The sequence below is a fragment of the Protobothrops mucrosquamatus genome, unplaced genomic scaffold (genome assembly GCF_001527695.2).
Source record: "Protobothrops mucrosquamatus isolate PMUCROS unplaced genomic scaffold, P.Mucros_1.0 scaffold3273, whole genome shotgun sequence".
NCBI classification, from domain to species: domain Eukaryota; kingdom Metazoa; phylum Chordata; class Lepidosauria; order Squamata; family Viperidae; genus Protobothrops; species Protobothrops mucrosquamatus.
The window spans coordinates 19,865-43,728 of NW_015389265.1; the positions used below are offsets into that span (position 1 = coordinate 19,865).

The 23,864-nt window shown below is 43.0% G+C and overlaps 2 protein-coding genes across 2 annotated transcripts in view; both read right to left on the reverse strand.

Moving 5' to 3' along the window:
* SAMM50 (SAMM50 sorting and assembly machinery component) overlaps nt 1-7,980 on the reverse strand; it is a 24,033-nt gene extending 16,053 nt beyond the window's left edge. Inside the window, exons 1-5 of the mRNA XM_015826746.1 lie at nt 7,926-7,980; nt 5,361-5,471; nt 4,308-4,409; nt 3,422-3,509; nt 716-822 (exon numbers count right to left, since the gene is read on the reverse strand). Coding sequence (XP_015682232.1) covers nt 716-822; nt 3,422-3,509; nt 4,308-4,409; nt 5,361-5,471; nt 7,926-7,946 — 429 coding nt within the window. The 5' untranslated portion in view covers nt 7,947-7,980. The remainder of the gene's footprint in view (nt 1-715; nt 823-3,421; nt 3,510-4,307; nt 4,410-5,360; nt 5,472-7,925) is intronic.
* A 7,343-nt stretch (nt 7,981-15,323) lies between these two features.
* LOC107297381 (patatin-like phospholipase domain-containing protein 2) overlaps nt 15,324-23,864 on the reverse strand; it is a 28,944-nt gene continuing 20,403 nt past the window's right edge. Inside the window, exons 4-9 of the mRNA XM_029286301.1 lie at nt 23,156-23,365; nt 20,926-20,986; nt 19,933-20,148; nt 18,922-19,054; nt 17,139-17,255; nt 15,324-15,609 (exon numbers count right to left, since the gene is read on the reverse strand). Of these exons, the coding sequence (XP_029142134.1) occupies nt 15,324-15,609; nt 17,139-17,255; nt 18,922-19,054; nt 19,933-20,148; nt 20,926-20,986; nt 23,156-23,365 (1,023 nt within the window). The remainder of the gene's footprint in view (nt 15,610-17,138; nt 17,256-18,921; nt 19,055-19,932; nt 20,149-20,925; nt 20,987-23,155; nt 23,366-23,864) is intronic.

Consider the following 23,864-nt stretch of genomic DNA (forward strand, 5'->3'; position numbering starts at 1 on the left):
CCACAGGCTATAAAAGGGAGGTGGTGGCCATTTGGACTCTGTGACGGACAAAGCTAAATCTCTGGCGAAGTAGTTTGCTGTGGATTGAATTTCAAACTGTGTGTATTGTTTTTTGTTTCTGTGTTCTCTGAGTAAAAGTTCTTGGCAGGCAGATACGGAGCTGCTGCCAAGTTTCTTATCTGTGGCGTGGAGTGTGGAGGTTATTTAACCCTCGGCTGGCTGTTTGGGTGTGTGTGTCAGACGGGGACAGAACACATTCATACACGCTCTCTACCATTAGCTTCTCTGTCAGCTTTTTAAAACTTCCATTCTCCTGCAATCTTGAAAACCCAACTCTTCAGTTCTTAACGTTAATCGTTCAGTATTTTGTTACTGTCAACCAGAACATTAACTATCTTCCTCCAGACAATAAAGAAACTATTTCTTGTTCTCTTACTCTAAAGTAGATGGTAAAGTAAAGGCTTCCCCAGCCCAGTCATGTCCAACTCTAGGGGGTGGTGTTCAACTCTGTTTCTTACGTTAGTCTAAGGTGGACTAATCTAAAAGCTTTGAACTTGTATTTCCAAGTAATTATAGAATAAGCAGGAAAAATGGGAGAGTGTACACTTGGAAAACTATTTTCTCAAAACGAAGCCAAATTGTCTTTATATTCAAATGCCCTAGCTATCATATTTCAGAGCAGACGCTCAGCAGCAGCCAACGACGCAAGACCTACCATGCTTCCTTCGTTATTGCCAACCATGGTGTTGTAACTTCCAGTTAATCTTCTCAGTTCTGTTACTTCAAAGGTTACATCTAATCCATTTGGAAGGGCTTCATTACCTAAACCCCCCCCCCACACGTGCATTTATTAGCAAAGACAACAGTGCTGACCCCCTTGCCAGAACGATATGCACCATTTGAACAGCGAGATAGATTCAGATTTTGTTAACACAGAATTTTTAATGTCAAAACTGGGCAAACTAGTTGTGATTTGCATGTCTCGGTGGTACCACAGGCTTGGCGGGCAGGCTGGGGTAGTGGTTACAGGGCCAGACAGGCACCAAAGAGGCCCAAGCTGAAAGTTACCGTCATTCTCTTTTAGGCTTCAATTAGGAAAGTTAAGCATTTCCAGACACCTGACCCTTTGCATCCCCAACTCTAGCCGTGTACTAGATGGGAGTGAGGGCAGACAACCCCAGGGGCCCCCCAATTTGCCACTCTAATATACGCAGTCTGATTCCAAGTATCCACCAGGCTCAAGCTCTGACATATTTGATTAAAATACTGATCTCCACTTAAAGGTCTCCATCTGTTACTGGGTTTTGCCTCCTTAAGAAATACTATGGAAATTTCAAAGAGTCCTAACACTGATCTTTTTAGTGGATGTTTTTAATATAACAATTTAAAACTCATTTGGACAAGCCAGACTTCAAAACAAGTAAGAAACACCTAAATGTGCAATGGCCATTAGAAAGACTATTGGATTGGGTAAAACAGGCATGCAAGCAATATCCAAACTCTAGCCCAATTTTTGGATATTGCGCAAGCGATCAAAACCCCATCCGCGCATGTGCGGGTTCTAGGCAATGCACAAAACACCACCACCCACCCATCTGCAGAAAAACTGCCCACAACGGAACTAGTGCCTGGCACCCAAAAGGTTGGGGGCCACTGTTATAAATAATGAAAATGCAAAGTATGATGTTGCAGCCTGCCCACTAGCAAATAATCAGGAAAGCTGATTATTTGCTAGTGGCGGCACTCAGAGCCCTCTCTGTGGGCACATGTGCCATTGCCCCAGCCTCGCCTCCCCCCGTGACCCCCTCCTCTCCAGCAGCCCCCCTGAAGGAGAGTTGCCCCTGAGCGTGGCCCGCGCGGAGCAGTGCAGGCAAGGACATGGCAGCCAGGCAGCGTAGACAAGACTCTGCCCTCACACCCCATCGTGCACAGTTGATGCTGCAGGGTGCGGACAGAAGGCGTGACTGCCATAGTGCTGCTGGGCTGCCTGTACGATCTGTGGCGAGCCCTGGAGGCAGTGAGTGGCCCTGCGGGCAGGCGGGGCAGGGGATGGGGGACGGAGCGGGGGCAGGGCAGGGGGTGGAGTGGGGGCGGGGCCAGTTTTTGGGCACTCGGTCTCTAAAAGGTTCGCCATCACTGCTCTAGCCTATGGAAGAAAGATCAGCCTTGAGATTGGCCCTTCCACGCTTCCCTATCGCTCTTCTTCAGCATGCTCACTCCTGCAAATGCACGACGAAGTCTGCAATTGCTTCGATCCTCAGCAAAGAGATTTGCCGATATCCCCAAGCCTCCATCTCCACAATGGGAAGAAGAGCTGGTGGAAGAGCAGGCTCATCCCTTGACTTGGGCCGTGGAATTAGCTGGGCCTTATTACTATGTATAAGTTGCACTCTTTTTATTTCACTTGATTTTTGTTTATAAATTTGGTCCAAGATTGGCAAGTTAAAGGATTTAGTTATAAACAGATAGAATAGGGCAGTGGTGGCGAACCTATGGCACGAGTGCCAGAGGCGGCACTCGGAGCCCTCTCTGTGGGCACACATGTTGTCCCAGCCCCGCCTTCCCCCACGGCCCCCTCCACACCAGCAGCCCCCCCCGGAGGAGAATCGCCCCCAGGCACGGCCTGCCTGGAGCAGCACAGCCAAGGACATGGCAGCCGGGCAGTGGGGACAAGACTCCGCCCTTGCGCCCTGTCGCAAACAGATGATGCTGCAGGGCACGGGTGGAGGGCATGGCCGCCATGGCACTAGAGGCACCTGGGCGATCTGCGGCGGGCCGTGGAAGTGGCGGGTGGCCCTGCGGGTGGGCGGGGGCGGGGCAGGGATGGAGCAGGGGTGGGGCGGTGCGGGGGTGGAGTGGGGCAGTTTTTGGGCACTCAGTGTCTAAAAGGTTCGCCATCACTGGAATAGGGAAAAACAGCACTTTAACTACCCTGACATCAACTGGGAGACACTACATCAAGTGGGAGTTTGAACAGGTTCCTGAAAAGCCTAGCTGACATGGCTTGTACTCTTGATACCTAAAATCTCTAGAGTGAAATAGCAGTTCCTAGTTTTCTATCCGTTGTTCTGCACTATGTGATTCTGGGAAGAGCTACTCAAAAGTAGATTGAACAAAGAGCAGTGAACAATACCGCAAAGCACGTGTTTTAAATTACTAGTAAGACATTAAAAAAAATTGCTACAATGGATGGAAACGAATCAAGGAGAGAAGCAACCTAGAACTAAGGAGAAACTTCCTAACAGTGAGAACAATTAACCAGTGGAACGGCTTGCCTTCAGAAGTTCTGAGTGCTCCATCACTGGAGGCTTTTAAGAAAAGCCACTTGTCTGGAAGGCTATAGGGTCTCCTGCTTGAGCAGGGGGCTGGACTAGAAGACCTCCAAGGTCCCTTCCAACTCTTATTATTCTGTTATTATTACCTTGACATGTATCAATTAGTACATCAACTTGTCTGAATATTCCTAGGCGAAGGAGCTTTTCACGAGCTTCATGCGATTTCCTCATCACCTTCAAAATATAAAAGGTTTAGCTTCACATCTCAAAACATAAATCAAATTAGTACAAGTATTTCCAATACCAAAGGGTTAAACTGACATCCATTAATTTGGTGCCAATTCATACAGCTAACTCAGTGAGCTCTGCATTTTCATAAAAGAAATTGGATTTCCTAACTACTGTACAGGAACTACAAAATCTGATTTTAATTTCTTTGGACTGCATATTATGTATTTATCCTTCCATTAAAAAAAAATAACCAACTCCCCAGAGATATTTTACTGTCTTGAGAATCAATTCCTTTTCTCAGATATGTGCACAGGTACATATTATACACAGTAATTTACTGATCCAGATTTCAAGATCAGATGCAGAATTTCTACTGCCTTTGAAGGGTAGGAAAAGATCAAGGCAACATGGAAAAGCTACACAAAGAAACTGCCATTAACTATCGAATGTTTCATGTAATTTAATAAAAGTATGCAACACTGAAGTTTAAATACTCAAATCAGAGGCTGAGTTTGAGATAATTCATACTGAAATTCTCTGCATAGCACTATGTTACAAGTAATCCCTAACATTCGTAAATCTGTGTCCATCAGAAAAAAAAATCAGTATCTTTCCACAATCCCAAATTGATATAGCCCAGAACCTGCTTCCAAAATACTAAAAACATTTAAGTAAAGTTTTGCAAGATTCTGGCACACAAGTTGATCCTATTTCTAAATTTCTATGGAATTAAATAAAGATGTTAATGCAATGTAGTTGTTGAGATTTTTGGAAAGCGTGTTAAGGAAGTTGGGTACTCACATCAATCAGATTTTTAGCTTTGAAAACTTCACCAATTTCATACATGATAATATCGTCTTTAGTTCTTCCAAGTCCATCAAAGTGGACATGTTGAACGATAACCTAAAAAGCAAAGTAACAAGTATTAAATAATGGGCAGATATTAGAAATTATTGCATTAGTAGAGATTCCATCAACGTGAAGATTTTGACACAGATTTTGTGAAGAGAGATACATTCTTATATTAAGCAGATCCTCTCCCACCTAAAAGTTGGGAGTATCTAGACCAGTGTTTCTCAACCTTGACAATTTTAAGGCATGTGGACAATTTTAAGGCATGTGGACTTCAACTCCCAGAATTCCACAGCCAGCATTGCTGGGAGTTGAAGTCCACATGCCTTAAAATTGTCAAGGTTGAGAAACACTGATCTAGACTAAGCAATTTTGGTGAGAAGACCAATATTTTTAATTGTTCCTTCAAAACTAAAGCCCAGGATTTTATTTTGATAAGTTAAATCAAACAAAATGCCTCCCCTATAAAAACATTAAATACTTCATCTTAGTTTTTCTTGTGTGTTTCCCAAAAGAAGTATTTTAAGATTAAAAAAAAATACTTAACTACATTACCCCACCTGAATTTATGTAAGGTATCATTTCTATATCTACAAAGCACAGTTGTTTTAAAGATGCATCATTTGTAACAGCAATCATTTTTATTGCATACCTTACAGTACTCTATCAGTGGTCCCCCACCTTTTTGGTACCAGGGACCAATTTGGTGGAAGACCATTTTTCCACAGACTGGGTGAGGGGAGGAACAGTTCACAACCTAGATCCCTCTCCTGCGCTGTATGCAGTAGGGTTTGTGCTCCTCTGAGGTGGAGCTGAGGCAACGATGCTCGTGCTGAGGAGCGGCTGCAAATACAGATGAAACTTCATGCGTTTACCTGCTGCTCACCTCCAGCTGTGCGGCCCGGTTTCTAACAGGACACAGACTGCTACCGTCTGTGGCCCACGTGTTGGGGACTCCTGGTCTACATAATCAAGGGGAAGGCAGGTAGCCCTAATACTTACATCTTTATTTTCAAGAATTTCTTGCTTAGTTTCTGGTTCAACCTCCACAAGTTCTGCTTCTTCACCTATTGCACCAAAATCAGGACTACTCGTGGGAAGAGGCTCCAAACTCTGAAAATGCAGATTCAATAGCTTATAATCAATCAAATAAACTACTGGATTACTGATCTGTTTCTTTTTCCAAAAACAAGTGTATGTATTAACTAGGTAGCATCGCCATTCTTTACACTGGAAACATAAGTACAAGGGGTAATACGTTCATGCAGCACAGGTGTGCATCACTATTTCATTACAAATATTAAGCAGTTGGGGTGTCTACAGACAAGTCCTCGGTTAACCATGAACAAGTCAGTGCTTGGGGCACCAGAGTTTCTTTCCATAGCTGTCATCTCAATTCCTTCACTGCCACACACAACTGTAGTTTTTAGCACTTATTGAGTCTTAATGTCCTGGCAGTTAAGCCAGACATTTTCAATTGTGACAATTTTAAGATATGTGGACTTCAACTTCCAGAATACGTCAGCCAGCATAGATGGAGAATAATTTGCACATTAGGTCAGGGGTTTACTATTGGGCTCACCAGAATCCACAGTGAATAATCCATGAACCAATACAGGTAGTCCTCGATTGACAACCACAACTGAGCCTAAAATTTCTGTTGTTAAGTGCCCTTAACATTTGTTAAGTGAGTTTTGCCCCCATTTTACGACCTTCCTTGCCACAGCTGTTAAGTGAATCGCTGCAGTTGATAAGTTAGTAACCCGGTTGTTAAGTGAATTTGGCTTCCCCATCGACTTTGCTTGTCAGAAGGTGATAAGTATGAACCAGTTGCCAAGCATCTAAATTTTTATCACATGATCACGAGGATGCTGCAAAGGTCATAACTATGAAAAACAGTCGCAAGTCCTTTTCCCAGTGTCGTCATAACTTTGAACGGTCACTAAACGGTCTGTTGTCAGCTGAGGACTCCCTGTATTAGGCCCACCAGAATCCACAGCGAGTAACCCATGAACTGTCTTGATATAGGATGCCAATCTCTTGAAAGCATGTCTGGGTGGGACCAGCCAAGAATAAAACCATTTTTGTATATACCGACAGCATCTTTTTGTTATCTAATGAATACATTGTGTGTGTGTGTGAGACACAACTGAGCATTGGCTAAAAATGAGAACCAGTCTGAGGAGCAGTGAAGAAGGTGAGAAACCAGGAAGCTCTAAAGCAGTGTTTCTCAACCTTGACCATTTTAAGGCATGTGGACTTCAACTCCCAGAATTCCACAGCCAGCAATTGCTGGCTGTGGAATTCTGGGAGTTGAAGTCCACATGCCTTAAAATGGTCAAGGTTGAGAAACACTGCTCTAAGGCAGGGCTTTTCAACCAGTGGAACGGGTACCACCAGTGGTACATTGGCACCTGGCAGGTGGTACGCGACCATCCTAGAAAAGTGGTAGCGGGGGAGGGGAATAGGCTGAACTGGTGGCAGCACCACACAACCCTGAGCGAGAGACGGCTGGAGCTGCAGGGCTGTCAGGACTCAGCGGAAGCGCCAGGATCAATGCCGCTTTCCAGCTGATCGGTGCTTCTTCGGGGCTGTCAGGGCTCAGTGGAAGCGCCAGGATCAGCGCCAGGCTCCAGCTGGAACTCGGTGCTGATCCTGGTGCTTCTGCTGAGCCCAGAAGAAGCCCTGATCAGCTGGAATGTTGCAGCATCTCCAGGGTCTTGTGATTTACATACAGATGCTTGGCAACTGATTCATATTTAGGACGGTCCCAGTGTCCCAGGGTCCTGTGAAGTGACCAAAACCTGCTGCAACCACCCAGCAGACGGGGGGGAATAAAAACCAAACACCCCCCCACCCCATCCCCTCTGCCAATCCTCAACAGAAATGCTCACAACAATGGAAACCTCGGACAGGAGGAAGAGCGCCGCCGGGCGGGCAGGCAGGTGTCTTGCTCGGCTGTGCCTTGGGGGGCACTTTTTCAGTGCCATTGTAACTTTGAACAGTCACTAAGCGAACAGTTGTAAGTCGAGGACTACCTGTACTTTATCACTTTTTTCCTTTTTTTTTGGTCATCAGGTTTTTGACCCCTTGCTAGGCGACTGGTGGTACTCGGATGTTGCCCTATCCTAAAAGTGGTACAATGGGTGGAAAGGTTGAAAAGCCCTGCTTTAAGGCTTGGGGGGGGGGCGGTCCTGCCTCTCAGCCCAGCCTACCTCGCAGGGTGGTCGTTGCAGGAGAAACGAGGGCAGGGAGGTCGTGGGGGCGCTGCTTTAAGGTTGCACAGAATCAAGCCGACTACTAAATGGCCATCCATGGACCCCACTGCCACATTGGAGGGAGGGGGGGGGTTCCACTTTATTGAAACCAGGAAAGGATGGAGATGGTCCAATGTCTGCTGGGACCACCCGAGGACAGACCGCTCGGGGAGGCGCCAAGGCAGTTAGAAGCCTGCCCACCGTCTCCCGGAGAGGGCTAAGCGTGGAGGCGCTTTGCACACGCCCAGAGGACCACCGTCGGTCAGAGGGTTCCCCCCCCCACGGCTCCCCCCCCAAGGGCGTTTCTTACCCGCGCGTGAACGGTCCCCATGACCTCGACCGCGCGCCGCTCCGCCCTCGGCGCATGCGCAGCGGCCGCCCCCCCCCCAGACACCTCTTCCTCCACTTCCGGAAGCTTCGAGGCGATGGTCGTTTCTGATTGGCCCGGAGAAGAAAAAGGGCGGAAGGAGATCGGAATTCCTCAGCACAGAGTGAGACTTTAGACGCAGGGGTAGTCAACCTTGGCTCTTTTATGACTGGTGGACTTCAACTCCCAGAATTCCTGAGCCAGCTGTGCTGGCTCAGGAATTCTGGGAGTTGAAGTCCACGAGTCATAAAAGAGCCAAGGTTGACTACCCCTGCTTTAGAGATAGACATTTTAGCCAAGTCCCTTGTGCCAACACTTCCGGCGGTTCTTTCCACCGGCTCTTTCTCTCCTAAGGCGGCGGGGCCTAAACTGCGAGAGGCCCGAGCGGGCCACTAGAGGGCAGCAAAGGTACGCGGGAAAAAAAAAACCCTTCGCTGCCCTCTGGCTGAAGGCTGTAGCCCCGCCTATCCTTCTGGTATCTTAAAGGGATCCATACCGAGTTTTCCATTTGCTTCTCGGTACGACAACAACCTTGAGAGGTAGGCTGAGGGCGGTGAGAGCAGAAATTCCTGGTCGCCTCTGTCACTAGGATCAGTGTTTCTCAACCTTGACCATTTTAAGGCATGTGGACTTCAACTCCCAGAATTCCACAGCCAGCAACGCTGGCTGTGGAATTCTGGGAGTTGAAGTCCACATGCCTTAAAATGGTCAAGGTTGAGAAACACTGCGACTAGGTGAATCTGGCTTCCCCATTGACTTTGCTTGTCAGAAGGTCGCAAAAGATGATTGCACCACCTTGGGACGCGGTCATCGTCAAGCATCTGAATTTTGATCACGAGACCATGGGGATGCTGCCTAGGTCGTAACTGTGAAAAACGGCCATAAGTCACATTTTTCAGTGCTGTTATAACTTTGAACGGTGACTAAACAAACTGTTGTAAATCGAGGACTATCTGTAATTAGGGTTGCCAGGTCTGCTTCCCAAAAATAGCGGACAAGCGGGGGGGGGGGGGTTAAGTAGTAAAAAAAAAGTAGACTGTACAGCTTTAGATTACGTACCATTTCATCATAAAGCTTTTGAATAAAAAAATGTCCACTATTTTGTGAAAAAAAATAGTGAACATAATGTGAAAAAAGTGGACTGTCCACTCAAATAGTGGACACCTGGCAACCCTATCATAGAACTGTAAAATCATGGGATCAAAGGCTGAGAGTTCATTTGCTCGATGGAGGATCCACCAGAAAAAGTGTTTTTCAAACTTGACGATGTTAAAGAGGTGTACCAAAGGTGATTTTTTTCCAAGAGGCAACTGGACTTTCTGGTTTTGCAACCATGGTTTGAAAGAAGGGTCAAAGAGAGCACCTATGTCTGCGGTGTCACACGTGCAATGTCAGGTGTGATGTATTGCGACGCATCGTGACTTTTTTTCCATTGCCAGCGATGGGATGGGCGCGGTTTCGCCATGACGCATCCAGCCCGTGGGCTGGCAGTTGGACATCCCTGATCTATATCAAAAGTGAACAGCGCTTTCTCAACAGAGGGGGAGGGATACGGCATCATCTATCTTAGCTAGTACTTAGCTATGACTACCACTAAGTGTTGCATCTTATGATTTATGATGAAGTGTTGTGTTTCACAACTTACGAGGAATGTATTTTCATGTTGTATATGATCATAATTATCACTATTACTTCTACGTGCACTGAGAGCTTATGCACCGGAGACAAATTCCTTGTGTGTCCAATCACACTTGGCCAATAAAGAATTCTATTCTATTCTATTCTATTCTATTCTATTCTATTCTATTCTATGCTATTCTATTCTATTCTATTCTATTCTATTCATTCCAATATCTATTCTATTCTATCCCATCCCATCCATCCCATCCCATCCCATCCCATCCCACAGTCTATAATACAGTCCTTTCAGCAGTCCCAAGAAGGCTCCACACCCATTTGCACTACTCAGGTGACCCTGATGACACAAATAAACCTCCAGGTGATCTTAATGACCTGCTAAAAGAATGCAAATGAACAGCTGTCTGCAAGGAGTATAAATCCTTCCATTTCCCACCATCCAGTCAGAGCTGAAGAAGCTTCAAAGATGAGAAGTGAAATGTCTTCAAAGAAAAAAACCAGAAAGTCCAGTTGCCTCTTGAAAAAGCACCTTTGAGACAACTATGACCTAGATGGCTGAGAATTTCCACAGATATTAAAGAGGCGTAGATTTCAGTTCCCAGAATTGCCCAGCCAGCATGTGAAAACAAGAAAAGTGACCATGTTGTGGCCATACTAAAGGCTGACGGCTCACAGAATCAGGGTCCTCCTCTCTGGGAGATTTTGCTCCTCTCGCTGGGAGAAGAGTGAATGGATAACCTATCACCCCTAACCATCTATTTTGAAGGCTTAACATACCCAAATCCATTCACCATTCTTTGGAGGGCTCAGTTTTCTCACCCTGCACTATCTTGTTTGCCTTTCTTAAAACATATTCCAATTTATTATTGTTATTTTTGACTCTGGTGCCCGTCACAATTCCTGGCGGGATCCAACCAAGGCAGAATGGATTAGCTCCCAGAGTCTGACCTTTATAATAATAATAATAATAATAATAAATTTAATTTATATGCCGCCCTTCTCCCAACGGGACTCAGGGCGGCGCACAACATATTTAAAACAAAACATAAATACATTCCCCCCCGATAAAACCGAATTAAATCAAATTTTAAAGTTGTGTCTCTGTCAAATTGTTAAAAGATAAACCCCAAATAAAATCCTCCCTAGGTCNAAGCAAGAAGATCCGGAATCATCCGGATCTCGGGGGGTAGTTCGTTCCAGAGGGTAGGGGCACCCACAGAGAAGGCCCTCCCCCTGGGGGTCGCCAGCCGACATTGCTTGGCCGACGGCACCCTGAGGAGGCCCACTCTGTGGGAGCGTACCGGTCTGAGGGAGGGGATCTGCGGCAGAAGGCGGTCTCGGAGATATGCTCCTATTAAACCAGCCCAAGATAGCATTGGCATTTTTAATGGTCCCCTTTAGATGTGCTACTGCTAAGCCAAGTCTTCCACATCCTATCCTGGTTTCTTACCTTTTTCCTGCCCAGCTGCAAAACCGTCCATTTCTCTCTATTAAATGTCATCTTAGTTATTTTGGCCATCAGCTCAAACCTTCCTAGACCTTTTTGAGTCTTCTTTCTATCACCTGAAAGGCCATCTATCCCAGCTTGGTGTCATCTGTCGACTTTTTATATGCTCCCTCATCTCCCTCATCCAGCTCACCGAAAACATGCTGAACAGGAGAATCTTTAGGACTCTTGAGAAATCAACCATCTGGTCCTGGGGACTTGAATTCATTTAAATTAGCCAAGTTTTCTCTTAGCCTCCCCTTGTGTATATCGTAAATTTCAGTTTCCTTCTTTCCTCATCTCCATAAGGATCACCACTCTCCTTCCCTTCTGAGATTTGAAATTCTGCCTTTTCACCTTGATTATTTCTCATGACAGACCTATTTATTCTTCGGCTTTTCTTTTATTTCTAACTTATCAAAAGTAACTTTTGTTTTTGTAATGGCTCAAGTTTCAGTCTGTTCTGAACATCAGCCGTTTTTGAAAGTACTTTTATAGTTTCTGAAGACTACTTATATTCCTTTTGGGTTATGTGTTCCTATTTTTTATTTTTATTTTTTGTATTTTTTTTCCTCTTAAGCTTTTTAGAGTATTATTTATGATAAGGTTCCAAAACCTTCTGGAGTCATACATACTATCAATTCAAAAATTATATTTAAAGGGTTTGTGGTTGATATGATGCTCACACTTCACTTTCACACTAATAAAGCCTTTTCCAAGTTGAGTTTGGCTTCTGGTGATTTCATGGATACATCCCTGCATGTTTTCTTGGTCACAGAATGGAATTGTTCTCTCAGGACCATAATTTCAGGTTCTCAAGTCTAACTTGAGTCGTTGAATTTCCTGAACACTTTTACCATTACAATTTCAACTTTGCTGAATTATTGGAAGCCAAGATCATCAGAAATCTGGAATGCTTTATTCCCAAGTCATAGCATCTCTAAATAGTGTTACTTATTTCATTGAAGGTAATCTATGTACAATAAGGCCATTCTTTTGTGTTTACTACACACTGCAGCTAAACAATTTTGCTCTAAACCATTATCTCTTCAGAATGTTCTGTTGGCTGTAAATTCATTTTTAAGTGTTCTGTGTTCCGTTTGCAACGGCCTGCATTTTCTTTTCAACGCTTTAAAAAGTAAATAATTTTTGGCAAATTTAGAAAGAACTCTGAACCCAGATAATTACTGAAGGAGAGCTATAATCCTTTTGTGTATATACACACGGATTTTACATTCTGTTTAAAAACCCCACTGAAATGTCTCTGTTCAAGGACTTGATCCACCCCCAATCTCAGAATATGATTCATAAAATGTTAAAACAAAGCCAAATGCTCTGCATGGGTTTTATGCTTTCCAGTCATTTGAATTTTTATAAAAAGGATCAAATTCCATAGACCGTTGTTTGCAATAAGCTTTGTTAAATCACTGTGAAAAAAGGGAAGACTTTAGAGGAATTATAGAAATGAATACTTTACCATTTGCAAAAAATACTCATAGGAACACAATGTTTACTGCTTTGGGCGATGAGTGAAATGTCAACTTACAGCATTATGAACAAATAAAATGGTATAGAAGTGCAGTATATTCATAGATCACATCATAAAGTGGTTCTATTAAGCAATTAAGCATTTGACTAGTGATAATGAACAAAACAGCGATCACCAAACACAACATCTCTTTATTCTGTTCTTTAAAAACACTGCTGATTGCAGAAATATTACAAACAGTTCATTTTGGAAATACAATGAAGGCTTAGGAAAATAAGTATGATCAGTTGTCATACAAAACAGTACTTTGGCACTAGTTGAAAATAGCACCAAAAGAATATAAATAAGTCTGTGTCCATGCTATTAAACATTTAACGTTGTGAAAAACTGTTTTAACTACATTTTATTCCCTTCCTCTCCACTCAGCATTTCTTAGATTTTCTTTAAAATGCCAAATAGGAAAAAACTGGTAAAAAGTTGACAATTTGAAATAAATAAAAGCAGCTAGTTGGATTCCTATGGGGATATTATTCTCCACTTAATTTGTAACAAGTCTCCAATTTAACCCTAACCCTTTGATTGGAAAATTTATAATACCTAACAAGAAAATATTCTAATAAGGGATTGCCATTAGAGATACTTTAACCCACTGCAGTGCCACAGTGCAGAGCTGGTAAGCTACTGATAGCAAAAGTCTGATTTCCAAAAATACAACTTTAGTATTTGTACTATATATATAAGAATTCCTGTCACTTTAAGCAGCAAATACTGAGACACAAAGTGTCAGGAACTGTATTCCACAGAAGTTATTGAATCCATTTGAAATATGGCTGACTGATGTCATATTATTGTCCTACTGTTATTGCAAATTAAGGCTTAAGTTATAACAACTTGGCACAATATCGTATGTGTGTTCATAAAATCTGGAATAAATAATGTATGGATTTTATTTATAATTTAAATTTAAAAGGAAGAAAAGGGAAATTATATGGATTTCTTGCTCCGAGGTTAATCTAGTTAAAATGAAGAGCAAGGGGGAAAATTTTAAGATCCACAAATTCCAAATCACATTATAGATCTCTATTATTTTCTCCTGTTAAGGAAACTGGACAATATATTTCCTAATGACATCTGCTCTCAAGCTCACCAGTCATGTAAAAAAAACAAAACCCTGCATCTCTCTTCCACCAATGAATTAATTTTTATGATTCATCTTATTCATTGGAATTAAATTTAGCTTCAAGGATATCTACATGTAAAGTCTACATTACACATGGAAAATAATATGCTGGTTTAGACACGGCATTCTAGAGCAGTGTTTCTCAACTCTGACAATTTTAAGATGCGTGGATGTCAACTGCCAGAATCCCCCAGTCCACGTATCTTAAAGTTGCCTAAAGCCTGCTCTAGGATATTCATAAATGGGTGGACTTCAACTCCCAGAATTCTCAGTAAAGGTCAGGCTGCTTGGGAATTCTGAGAAATGAAGTCTATACTTTTGGAGGCTTCCAGCTTAGGGTGGGGTCTTCAGATGGAATACCTGAATAGCAGATGGAAGCCTCTCTGGCAGTAAAAGAGTGTGTGTATGTGGGTGTGTTCTTATGAGATTTTGGAGAGCACCCCAAGGATTACAAAATCCTTGTGTTTTTCCTTGTGGCAGTCAAGGAGTTTCAAATAAAAAGAAGAAGTCATATGAGATCCATTCTACCCCAACTAGTGCTCTGGAGATTAATTTCAGGAAAAGTCCAACAAAAAGAGGAGAAATTGGGACATCCAGAAATTCTCCAACAGGCCCTGTTTCCAACATGCCCTATAACTGGAGTAGGCAACCTTGGCTCTTTTATGATTCGTGGACTTCAATTCCCAGAATTCCTGAGCCAGCCATACTGAGGGGAAAGGGAGAGGTTTCCAAGCTGAGCCATGCTGGTTGAGGAATTCTGGGAGTTGAAGTCCACGAGTCATAAAAGAGCCAAGGTGGCCTACCCCTGCCCTATAATAACAACAACATAAACAATACATTTTAATGAAATATAGTTTTTCCTGTTTAAAAAAATAAGGGTATCAAACATTGTTCCTTTCTGCTCCCAGTCTGCCTACCTGTGGAAGGCAGGGAGTGTTTGCTTCATTTTGCATGAGATCTCTCTGCCAGATACGTCAAGTAAAAAAGGAACTCGTCAAAGTTACTTAGCTCTTTAAGTCGGAGATGTGTAATTCCACACAAGTGCGGGGGAAAAAACCCTTTAAAAAAGTCACACAAGAGCTACAGATCTTACTGTAAAAATTATTTTTTTTTTTAACAAAAAAAAGTTAACATTGTCCTACAAATGCTTACCCCAATATAAAACCATCAACTGAGGAGATGTAGATTGTCTTCCTGCTGAATTTTTTTTTGTTTGGGTACGAAAACGCTCTACCCGCTCTTAGGCCTTTTCAACTCTTTATCCACTATCGAGAAACTAGAGGCCTTGAAGTCAGAAAAGATGCCTCAAGGGCAAGTGAGTTGTAAACAAGAGTCATCCCAACCTCAGCAACCTTAAGACAGGTGGACTTCAACTCCCAGAATTTGGGTGCAGCGTGTTCAGTTGAAGCCCACTTCAACTTAGCACCTTAAAAGTTGCTCAGACTGAGAAGCAGTATCCTAAAGATGGTTTGGCAAAGTGCTAGAAGAACGCGTATCACCAAGATGGAGAGATGGAGATTGCCCGGCTGAATGTCACAGCCCCCCAAGCTAGTCTTCAGGGACAGAGTAAAAGCTTTTCTCGGAAGAAGAGTCAACATCCGTAGATACTCCAGAGGTTTCAGTGTCCATGAAAAAGGAAGCGATGGACCCAGAGATTTCGGAATGACCAACTGCACCCTTCTCCTTCGCCAAGTCTTCGCAATAGGGGAGACCCCAGAGCCATTCTTCAAGATTGGGGGAAGAGCGAGACGCTTTAGGAGATGAGTAGGACAGATGATGGCAAGGCTCCCCTGGGGCCGTCTGGCATTTTCTAAGCAAGATTTCACTTACTTTGCTGCAAGGACAACAAGAAATAGCCATTAGCAAGTCTTGGAATTATTTTTACGGGAGAAGTAACAGAATAAGAGAGTTGGGAGGGACCTTGGAGGCCTTCTAATCCAACCCTCTGCTCAAGCAGGAGACTCTTTGCCAGTGATGGCGAACCTTTTAGACACCGAGTGCCCAAAAACTGCCCCACCCCCACACCGCCCCACCCCTGCTCCATCCCTGCCCCGCCCCCACCCACCCACAGGGCCACCCGCCACCTCCACGGCCCGCCGCAGATCGCCCAGGCGGCCCAGTAGCACCATGGCGGCCATGCCCTCCACCCATGCCCCACAGCATCATCTCTTTGCGACGGGGTGCAAGGGCGGAGTCTTGTCCCCACTGCCCGGCTGCCATGTCCTTGGCTGTGCTGCTCCAGGCGGGCCGTGCCTGGGGGCGACTCTCCTCCGGGGCGGCTGCTGGTGTGGAGGGGGCCGTGGGGGAAGGCGGGGCTGGGACGACAGCACGTGTGCCCACAGAGAGGGCTCCGAGTGCCGCCTCTGGCACTCGTGCCATAGGTTCGCCACCACTGCCCTATGCCATTCAAGACAAATGGTTACATTGAAATATAACAGGCATGCAATGGGGTTTTTTTTTTCAGAAATTCAAAAAGTTTCTCTAATTTTTAAAAGTTAGTAAACAGTAGTTAATAACCTTTTCAGTACACTGACTATCACGTTATTATTATTGAAATTGTTAGGAAAAAAATGCACGCATGAAAATTCTGCTTTTTACAGTATGTGGCACATTAACTACAATGCAGAAGAAAACACTCTAATGTTGCAACTGGCCATGGCTGTCAGTCAAAGAACAGAGGTGGGAGAAAGTAAGAGGAATTCCTTAGGCCCTGCTTCCAAGAGACAGCAGGATTGCTCTTTCAGGCTTCCCAAACCATCCCCACTCTCTGGGGCCTGCAAGATTTGCTTCCTTCATGATCACTCTGGATTCAGAGCTTCTTGAGAGTGAATTACGCTTGGAGTCAATTAAATACAAGCAATTTTAAAGATGTAAGTAGCTCTTTGGGTGCTTTAATAATAATAATAATAATAATAATAATAATAATAATAAAGTTGGAAGGGACCTTGGAGGTCATCGAGTCCAACCCCCTGCTCAGACAGGAAACCCTATACCATTTCAGACAAATGGCTGTCCAGTCTCTTCTTAAAAACTTCCAGTGTTGGAGCATTCACTGCTTCTGGAGGCAGGTTGTTCCACTGGTTAATTGTTCTAACTGTCAGGATGTTTCTCCTTAGTTCCAGGTTTCTTTGGTTAATTTCCACCCGTTGCTTCTTGTCCTGCCTTCAGGTGCTTTGGAGAATAGCTTGACTCCCTCTTCTTTGTGGCAGCCCCTGAGATATTGGAACACGGCTATCATGTCCCCCCTCGTCCTTCTCTTCGTTAAACTAAACATACCCAATTCCAGCAACCGTTCCTTATATGTTTTAGCCTCCAGTCCCCAGCTTTGATCTCTGCCCCTTGAAAAGAAGGGGTAAAACATACCTTGGGGTCTTCAGAAGCCCCTTCATTGCTCGGCCATAGACTGAACCCATCGTTTGGAAAAGCTGCCCCTGCATCCATCGCACGTCCTCAGGGATGTCAGGAAACCACTGGACTAATCTGCAATCGAGAGAAAGAAGGTGGCCCTTCAAAACAAACGTGTTCAGAATGGGTGCTTGTTTTTAAAAATTTCACCCAACATCACCTTTCCTGGTATCAGCTAAATCAGTGGTGGTGAACCTATGGCATGCGTGCCAGAGGCGGCACTCAGAGCCCTCTCTGTTGGCCCGTGCACCACCGCTGTCAGCAGCAGGTCCATCAGGCCGCCACCATCGCCGAGAGCAGGAGCCCCGCCTAGCACAAAGGAGGCAGAGCGGCCGACTAGCAAGCTTGAGTAGAGGTGGTAGAGCAGAGGTCACCAACCATTGTCGTGTGATGGACTGGAAGGGAGGGGGAAGCATTTTACATGCATGCATGTGCGCACGGGGCCGCGAGCACGCACGTGCTGCAAATGGGGCGGAGCTAGTGCCTGCATGATACTCACTAGCCCTGCCCCATTCTTGCGTGGTGCAGCCAGCGCCTTGTATTTGCATCCTGCGGCGCAACAACGGCCGTTTTTGCGCCTTGCAGCACGGTGGCCCATTTTTGCGTCCCCAGTTTTTGCATGCCAGAGGCGGCACTCAGAGGTGCCTCCCTGCCCCCCCCCAAGGGCACCACAATGCTGATGCGGCCCTGGCACTTTGTGATAAATAAGTGGGTTTTGGGTTGGGGTTTGGGCACTCAGTCTCCAAAAGGTTTGCCATCACTGAGCTAAATTTTTATAAGAGAAATAAATATTTTTTTTAAATTCTATATTAAAAGTAAAAGTATTTTAAAGTACTGAATTCTATTTTAAAAGTAAAAATTAAAAAAAAGCGTAATATTTTCATAGGTGCATTCTTGCCAGGTGCACGTAATGGACTTAGATATTAAAGCTGTAACTAAAACATAGGTTTGGAATTTTTTAAAAAGTATACACATAACATGCTGGTTTATGAAACTGAACACAAAAAAACTCGGGAAAATAAACATACTTGTGATTCTCCTTTTAAGTATAAACTGTATACACAGGAGTGTAAGTATAAACAGGAGTTAAGGCAGTGTAATGCAACCAAACAGGCCAAACTAATCTCAGCCACGAACTCACAAAATGGCAAGTTTTCTTATTGTAAGTCCTTTGAGCTCAATGGGCTTACTCCTAAGTAGGTTTTACACTACATACAAGCTATGAGCAACTTTCCTCTAGCTCAGAGGTGTCAAACCCAATCGTATTGTGACGTATCGGGACTTGTTTTGCCCTTACAGGGCTGGGGTGGGCTTGGCCTGTGCGGGCCGGATGAGGCCCGTGGGCCGCGTGTTTGACATGCCTGCTCTAGCTCAAGAACATAATTTATTTGCAACATATAGAGAACCAGTTTGTAAGATGTTGGACTAGAAACGAGGAGACAATGAGTTCTCATCTTCAAACCTAGGCAAGAAACCAGGTTTATCAGCCTCGTCCACCCTACAGGTTTGTTGTTATGGGGAAAAATAGGAAGGCAGAGCGCTATGTACACTGCCTGCAGTTCCATAAAATAAAGATGGGGTATAAATCTAGCAAATAGATAAATAAATATACCCAAGTCTAGCCTGTAAGAAAAATGGCCTCAGAAGGAATAAGGAAGAGCTTTTGGAAGAATAAGATGTAAACTTAATGAAAAATGTCCAGATATCTTGAACATTTGGAAATTAGATCATATACACTTACCTTAAGACCACAAAGAAGGCTGACTCAACTGGTAAAGTGTATGGCAGCATCATATAGGACATTAGTCGCATGGGAAGAAATTTTGAAAGCTGGGTATAGAGTCCACTTTTTTCTTTACAAGCCTCTTGTAATGCTGTAGAATTTAGACCATCAGAATTGAATTCATTCATGGACGATCAAGCAAGAACAAATATGGGTAGGACATAATCAATTTTTTTCTCACCAGAAATGACTGAGTAGGGCCCTCTAGTATTCTAATCAGGTTATCATCAAATTACATTTTGCTTTATACAACTTTCAATTCATTTTAGTCCTCTCTCACTGGGAATCAATAACCACTAATTCCCCGAGTCATGAGACTCTGGATCATTCTAGCATTGTGAATTAAACAAAGACATTGGGTTACCTCGGCTTGTCTAACCTCTAACTAAAATGGATTCATGGAAAAAAGCATTCTTTGATACCCAAAAAATAAATAAATAAAATAAAACACTTTGCTTTAATTTGGAAAAGGAAGCCAATTTGGGATGTCCGAGGCTTGACAAACACTCTGCACAACTAAATCGTCTAATATTTCCAGCCAAAATTAACTTAAAATCAACTTGTCTTCTCATAATATCTATATGATAAACATCACAAACAGTATAAAGAGGATGGTTAATCTAATTTATTTCTAGTATGTTTGATTATGCACCCCTTTTCTGGAACATTCAGCAACCAAATTTCACCAGTGCAAAATGAATGACGTTCAGCAGTGTAAATTCTGAAACAAAACTTTTCAAAGTAAATTAATTCATGAAACCTCAAAGTAGCTCCATTACTGGCCTGCTTATAGTTTTGGCCAGCTAAAGGTAATTGCCAAATTTTTCTGTTCTTGTTTAGATAGTCAAATAAAATGCTTCAATACAAATTGGGGAAAAAAATCACACATTCTTTCTGGTCTCTACTTACTAGTGCCGAAGATACTAAAGATAATTTTTTGCAATTAAAACAGTTAATTTAGAATTTTACCTTTTTGAAGTCTGGGAGGCAGCTTCTCAAAGATAGTCCTATCCAATGGCCAAGATGTTGCCCTTAGCTGATCAATAAATATTTTTTTTTCTTGCATCTCTTTTTTATCTTTATTTGCTGCATTTTTTTTATCACTGTAGCCTGAAATTTGTGCATATCCTAGATATTCCTCCTTGGTTAAGGCTAAGTCGGTAGAAACTGATTCTTGCAGAAAACCTTAATAAATAGATTAAAAAACAAATGTTTCTGCTATGAGTGACAGCATGCAAAGCAAGTTAGATAAAATGCAGACACTTAAAAAAAAAACCACAAAGGTTTTCTAAATCTTGAACTAAAAATGTTATGTCTGTTTGCTATTGTGTTGTAACTTCTACCAGCTTCTTCCAACTTTTAAAGCTGAGACATTCTTGCCAGCAAACAGCAATGAATTAGCAATCATTTAGTTTTATAGCACGCCTATAGCATATCTTTTTGGCAAGGCTTGGGTTGCTTAAAATGCCAACATTCATTGGATAAAAGTATCTCAGGAAGCAAATCACAAAGCTACTTCCAACAGCAAACATTCAATGGCAAATCTGTCAAATCAAATGCAGGCAAATCTTCGACTAACAACTACAGTTGGAAGCAGAATTTGCATTGCCAAGCAAAACAATTGTGAAGTAAATAATTTTACAACCATTTTTGCCACACTTGTCAAATGAATCACTGCAGTTATTAAGTGAATCCTGCAGCCGTTCAGCAAATCCAGCTTCCCCCGTTGACTTGCTGACTTTGTCGGAAGCTAGCTGGGAAGGTTACAAAGGGTGACCACATAATCCCAGAAGGCTGCAACCATGATAATTACACACCAGTTGCCAAGCACCCAAAATCTGACCGCCTGGCAGTGGGGAATACTGCAACAGTTATAAATATGAGGAATAGTCATGTCACTTTTTTTGGGTGCCGTTGTAATTTCAAATGCTTGCCTGAAAATGCTTGAAAACAATAACCTACCGTTGTTTTTCAAAAATCTAAGAGCATCTGAATATCCTTGTTCACAGAGTTCAGCTAGCAACTGAAAAGAAATTTACAGAAAACTAGTTAAGTAAGTTTTAAAACTGGCGGAAAGAACATTTTCCATACTTCATGACACTTATATTCATGGAGAAAATGTTAACGTCTTGCTTGTGGACAAATAAAGCAAACTGTTCAGAACTAATTTACTTCCACTTACAGCCTGGTATTAAATGAATACATTCTTGAGGAAAGACTATATGAAGATATTCCTAATCTCCCTAAATTGTCTCCCTGCACAATATTAAGTGGCTTTCCTTTTTGGCCATACAACAGGGCATTGTGCAACATGGGGGTGGGGGGAGGAAAAACAGCACCATGAGCCAAGTACAATTAACAATGCAGTCTTGCTAAGTAGATGATTTCTCCAAGATTATTCCTATATTCCTGAGAATAACCCATGATACCAGCTGAAGCATAGAGCAGGGGTCTCCAACCTTGGCAACTTTTAAGACTTGTGGACTTCAACTCCCAGAATTCCTCAGCCAGTCCACAAGTCTTAAAGTTACTAAGGTTAAGGACCCCTGCCATAGAGTACTTTCAGAATCCAGAAAAAGAAATTTGAAACATGATGCCCACGAAACTGAGAAGGCTAAAAAGACAGACATAAAAAACAACTTCTCTCACATGTCGTAAGAAAGGAAAGCCAACTAATCAATTCAATATAGTAGAATAATATTTCACATATTGGTGCGTCCAATTTGGCCTCAAAGTTCTCCACATTTTAATCATTTAGTGCAATGGTTGTCAATCTTAGCAATTTTGAGGTGTGTGGAATTAAACTTCCACAATTCCCCAACAGCTAGAATGGAAAAACACCAATTTAGTGCATCCACCTGACTGTCCTTTTTTTTTACAGTTCAGGTATAGCTCTGCCAGTAACGATGGCAGAGTGGCATCCATGATGACCTCTGATGATGTGTGATATAACCACACAAATGACATACATTACTAATTCCTTATTTTCCAGCACAATGGGCATGACAAGCCCTCAAAGTTTCTGGGATACAACCTTGGATTCCTGATAGGGAGACTGTCATAACAGAAATGATTCCAGAGATCATCTCCCCAGAACTTAGTCATGAAATTTCTTTTCTTTCTTCTTTCTTTCTTTCTTTCTTTCTTTCTTTCTTTCTTTCTTTCTTTCTTTCTTTCTCTTACTTTCCTTTCCTTTCTTTGCAGTCATTGGGAATGGGAAAAAGGTGTACTCAATCTCATAATGTCGTTCCATTCGGCATTTACATAATTAACAAAAGGTGAGATTATTCACCCCATTAAGACCAGCTTCTCACAGATATCAAAATGTGTTCAGTGGCTCTTTTTCAATAGCTTTAAATTACATCCCTATAGGAATTAATCAGACTGTCTATGAGCACACACATCTTTATACAAACATGGGCAGATATATGTGGGCATACAGATGCATACGCCCCCATCTTTACAGTATTTTTTTTTAAATTTAAAATACTGGACAGTTAAAGATCAGATTTTTTTTTTCAATTAGGCACAAGGAAGCAGAAGAGAAAACAACTCTTTGCAAAACAAATTATCTACTTTTGCTAAACCACAGATAACCTTACGCTATCTATGAACTTCCAAATATGACACAACAGTTCAATAACCTGTGTGTGTGTGTGTGTGTGTGTACGTTTGAATTGGTCATTCCTGGCAGCTTCCTGGACTAGTACCTGCAGATTTCGGAAGTGGCTTGCCTTTGCCTCTTCTTTTCTAAAGCTGAGCAAGAGAGACTGGCTCAAAAACAACCAGCTGTTTTCATGCCCAAAGCAGGACTAGAACTCACAATCTCCTGGTTTCCAGCTGGGGCTCATCACTGCACCCCAACTGGCTATTTTCAATAATTGCTGCATCAGCCTAAAAAGATGGTACAATGTACTGAAAAACATGCTCTTTTATAAATTTAACAGCATCAGCCCTGTTTCCTAACATAGAGAGAGCTATCGAATTTTTCTACCCTGCAAATTCCATTTGGGCCAACCAGCTTGGCCAATGGTTAGGGTCACAGATTACGGAACGTTAATTAAAATCCCGTAATATTCTTCTCTTTGTGTTGTTTGGGAAATACATCATTTTCTCAAAAGTTATACAGATAACTATCCACATCAATAAAAAGAAGGATCCCATAATAGGCATTGTTGAACATATACCATACCTGGGGCTCTGGAGGAAAAAGTGCTTGCATTAAACGATACGTATTTCCTAAGCTAAACTGAATGCTTGTGTTGGTTAGATTCATCTCATGGAAGTTTGCAGAGTTCCCCCTGGGACAAATGTCACATTCCCCAGAGAAAGGAGAAATCGTTATGGTGCTCTTCGAATTATGGTGAGGTAAATTGTCGCTTAATCCACCATCCACATAGCGCTTTAAAGAAGAGAGGAAGAGGAGAAACGTGAAATGCTGTACTTGCTTAAGCACAAAATCATCGTATTTAATTCATGCAAAATAAACTTAAGCTGTTAGAAAACACTTACTAAATCAGTGGTTCTCAACCTTTTTAATGCCGCGACCCCCAACCGGTTGTAAGTCAAGGACTAAACTGGTCGTAAGTTGAGGACTAAACCGGTCGTAAGTTGAGGACTAAACCGGTCGTAAGTCGAGGACTACCCAACCGGTTGTAAGTCGAGGACCTCCCCTGCCTGGGAGCGCTGCACATGCGTGGTTCCGCCCCCTGCGCCGGCCGAGGCGTAGCTGGCAAGCAGCAGAGACAGAGCAGGCCGACCACCAGCTGGCCCAGCCCAAGGGAGGTAAGGCACCCGCCAGAAAAGGGGAAAAAAATGGCGGACAAAAAAAATGGACAAAAAAAATGGCGGACAGCCTTGCTTGGCAACCCCGGTGAAATGGTCTATCGACCCCAAATGGG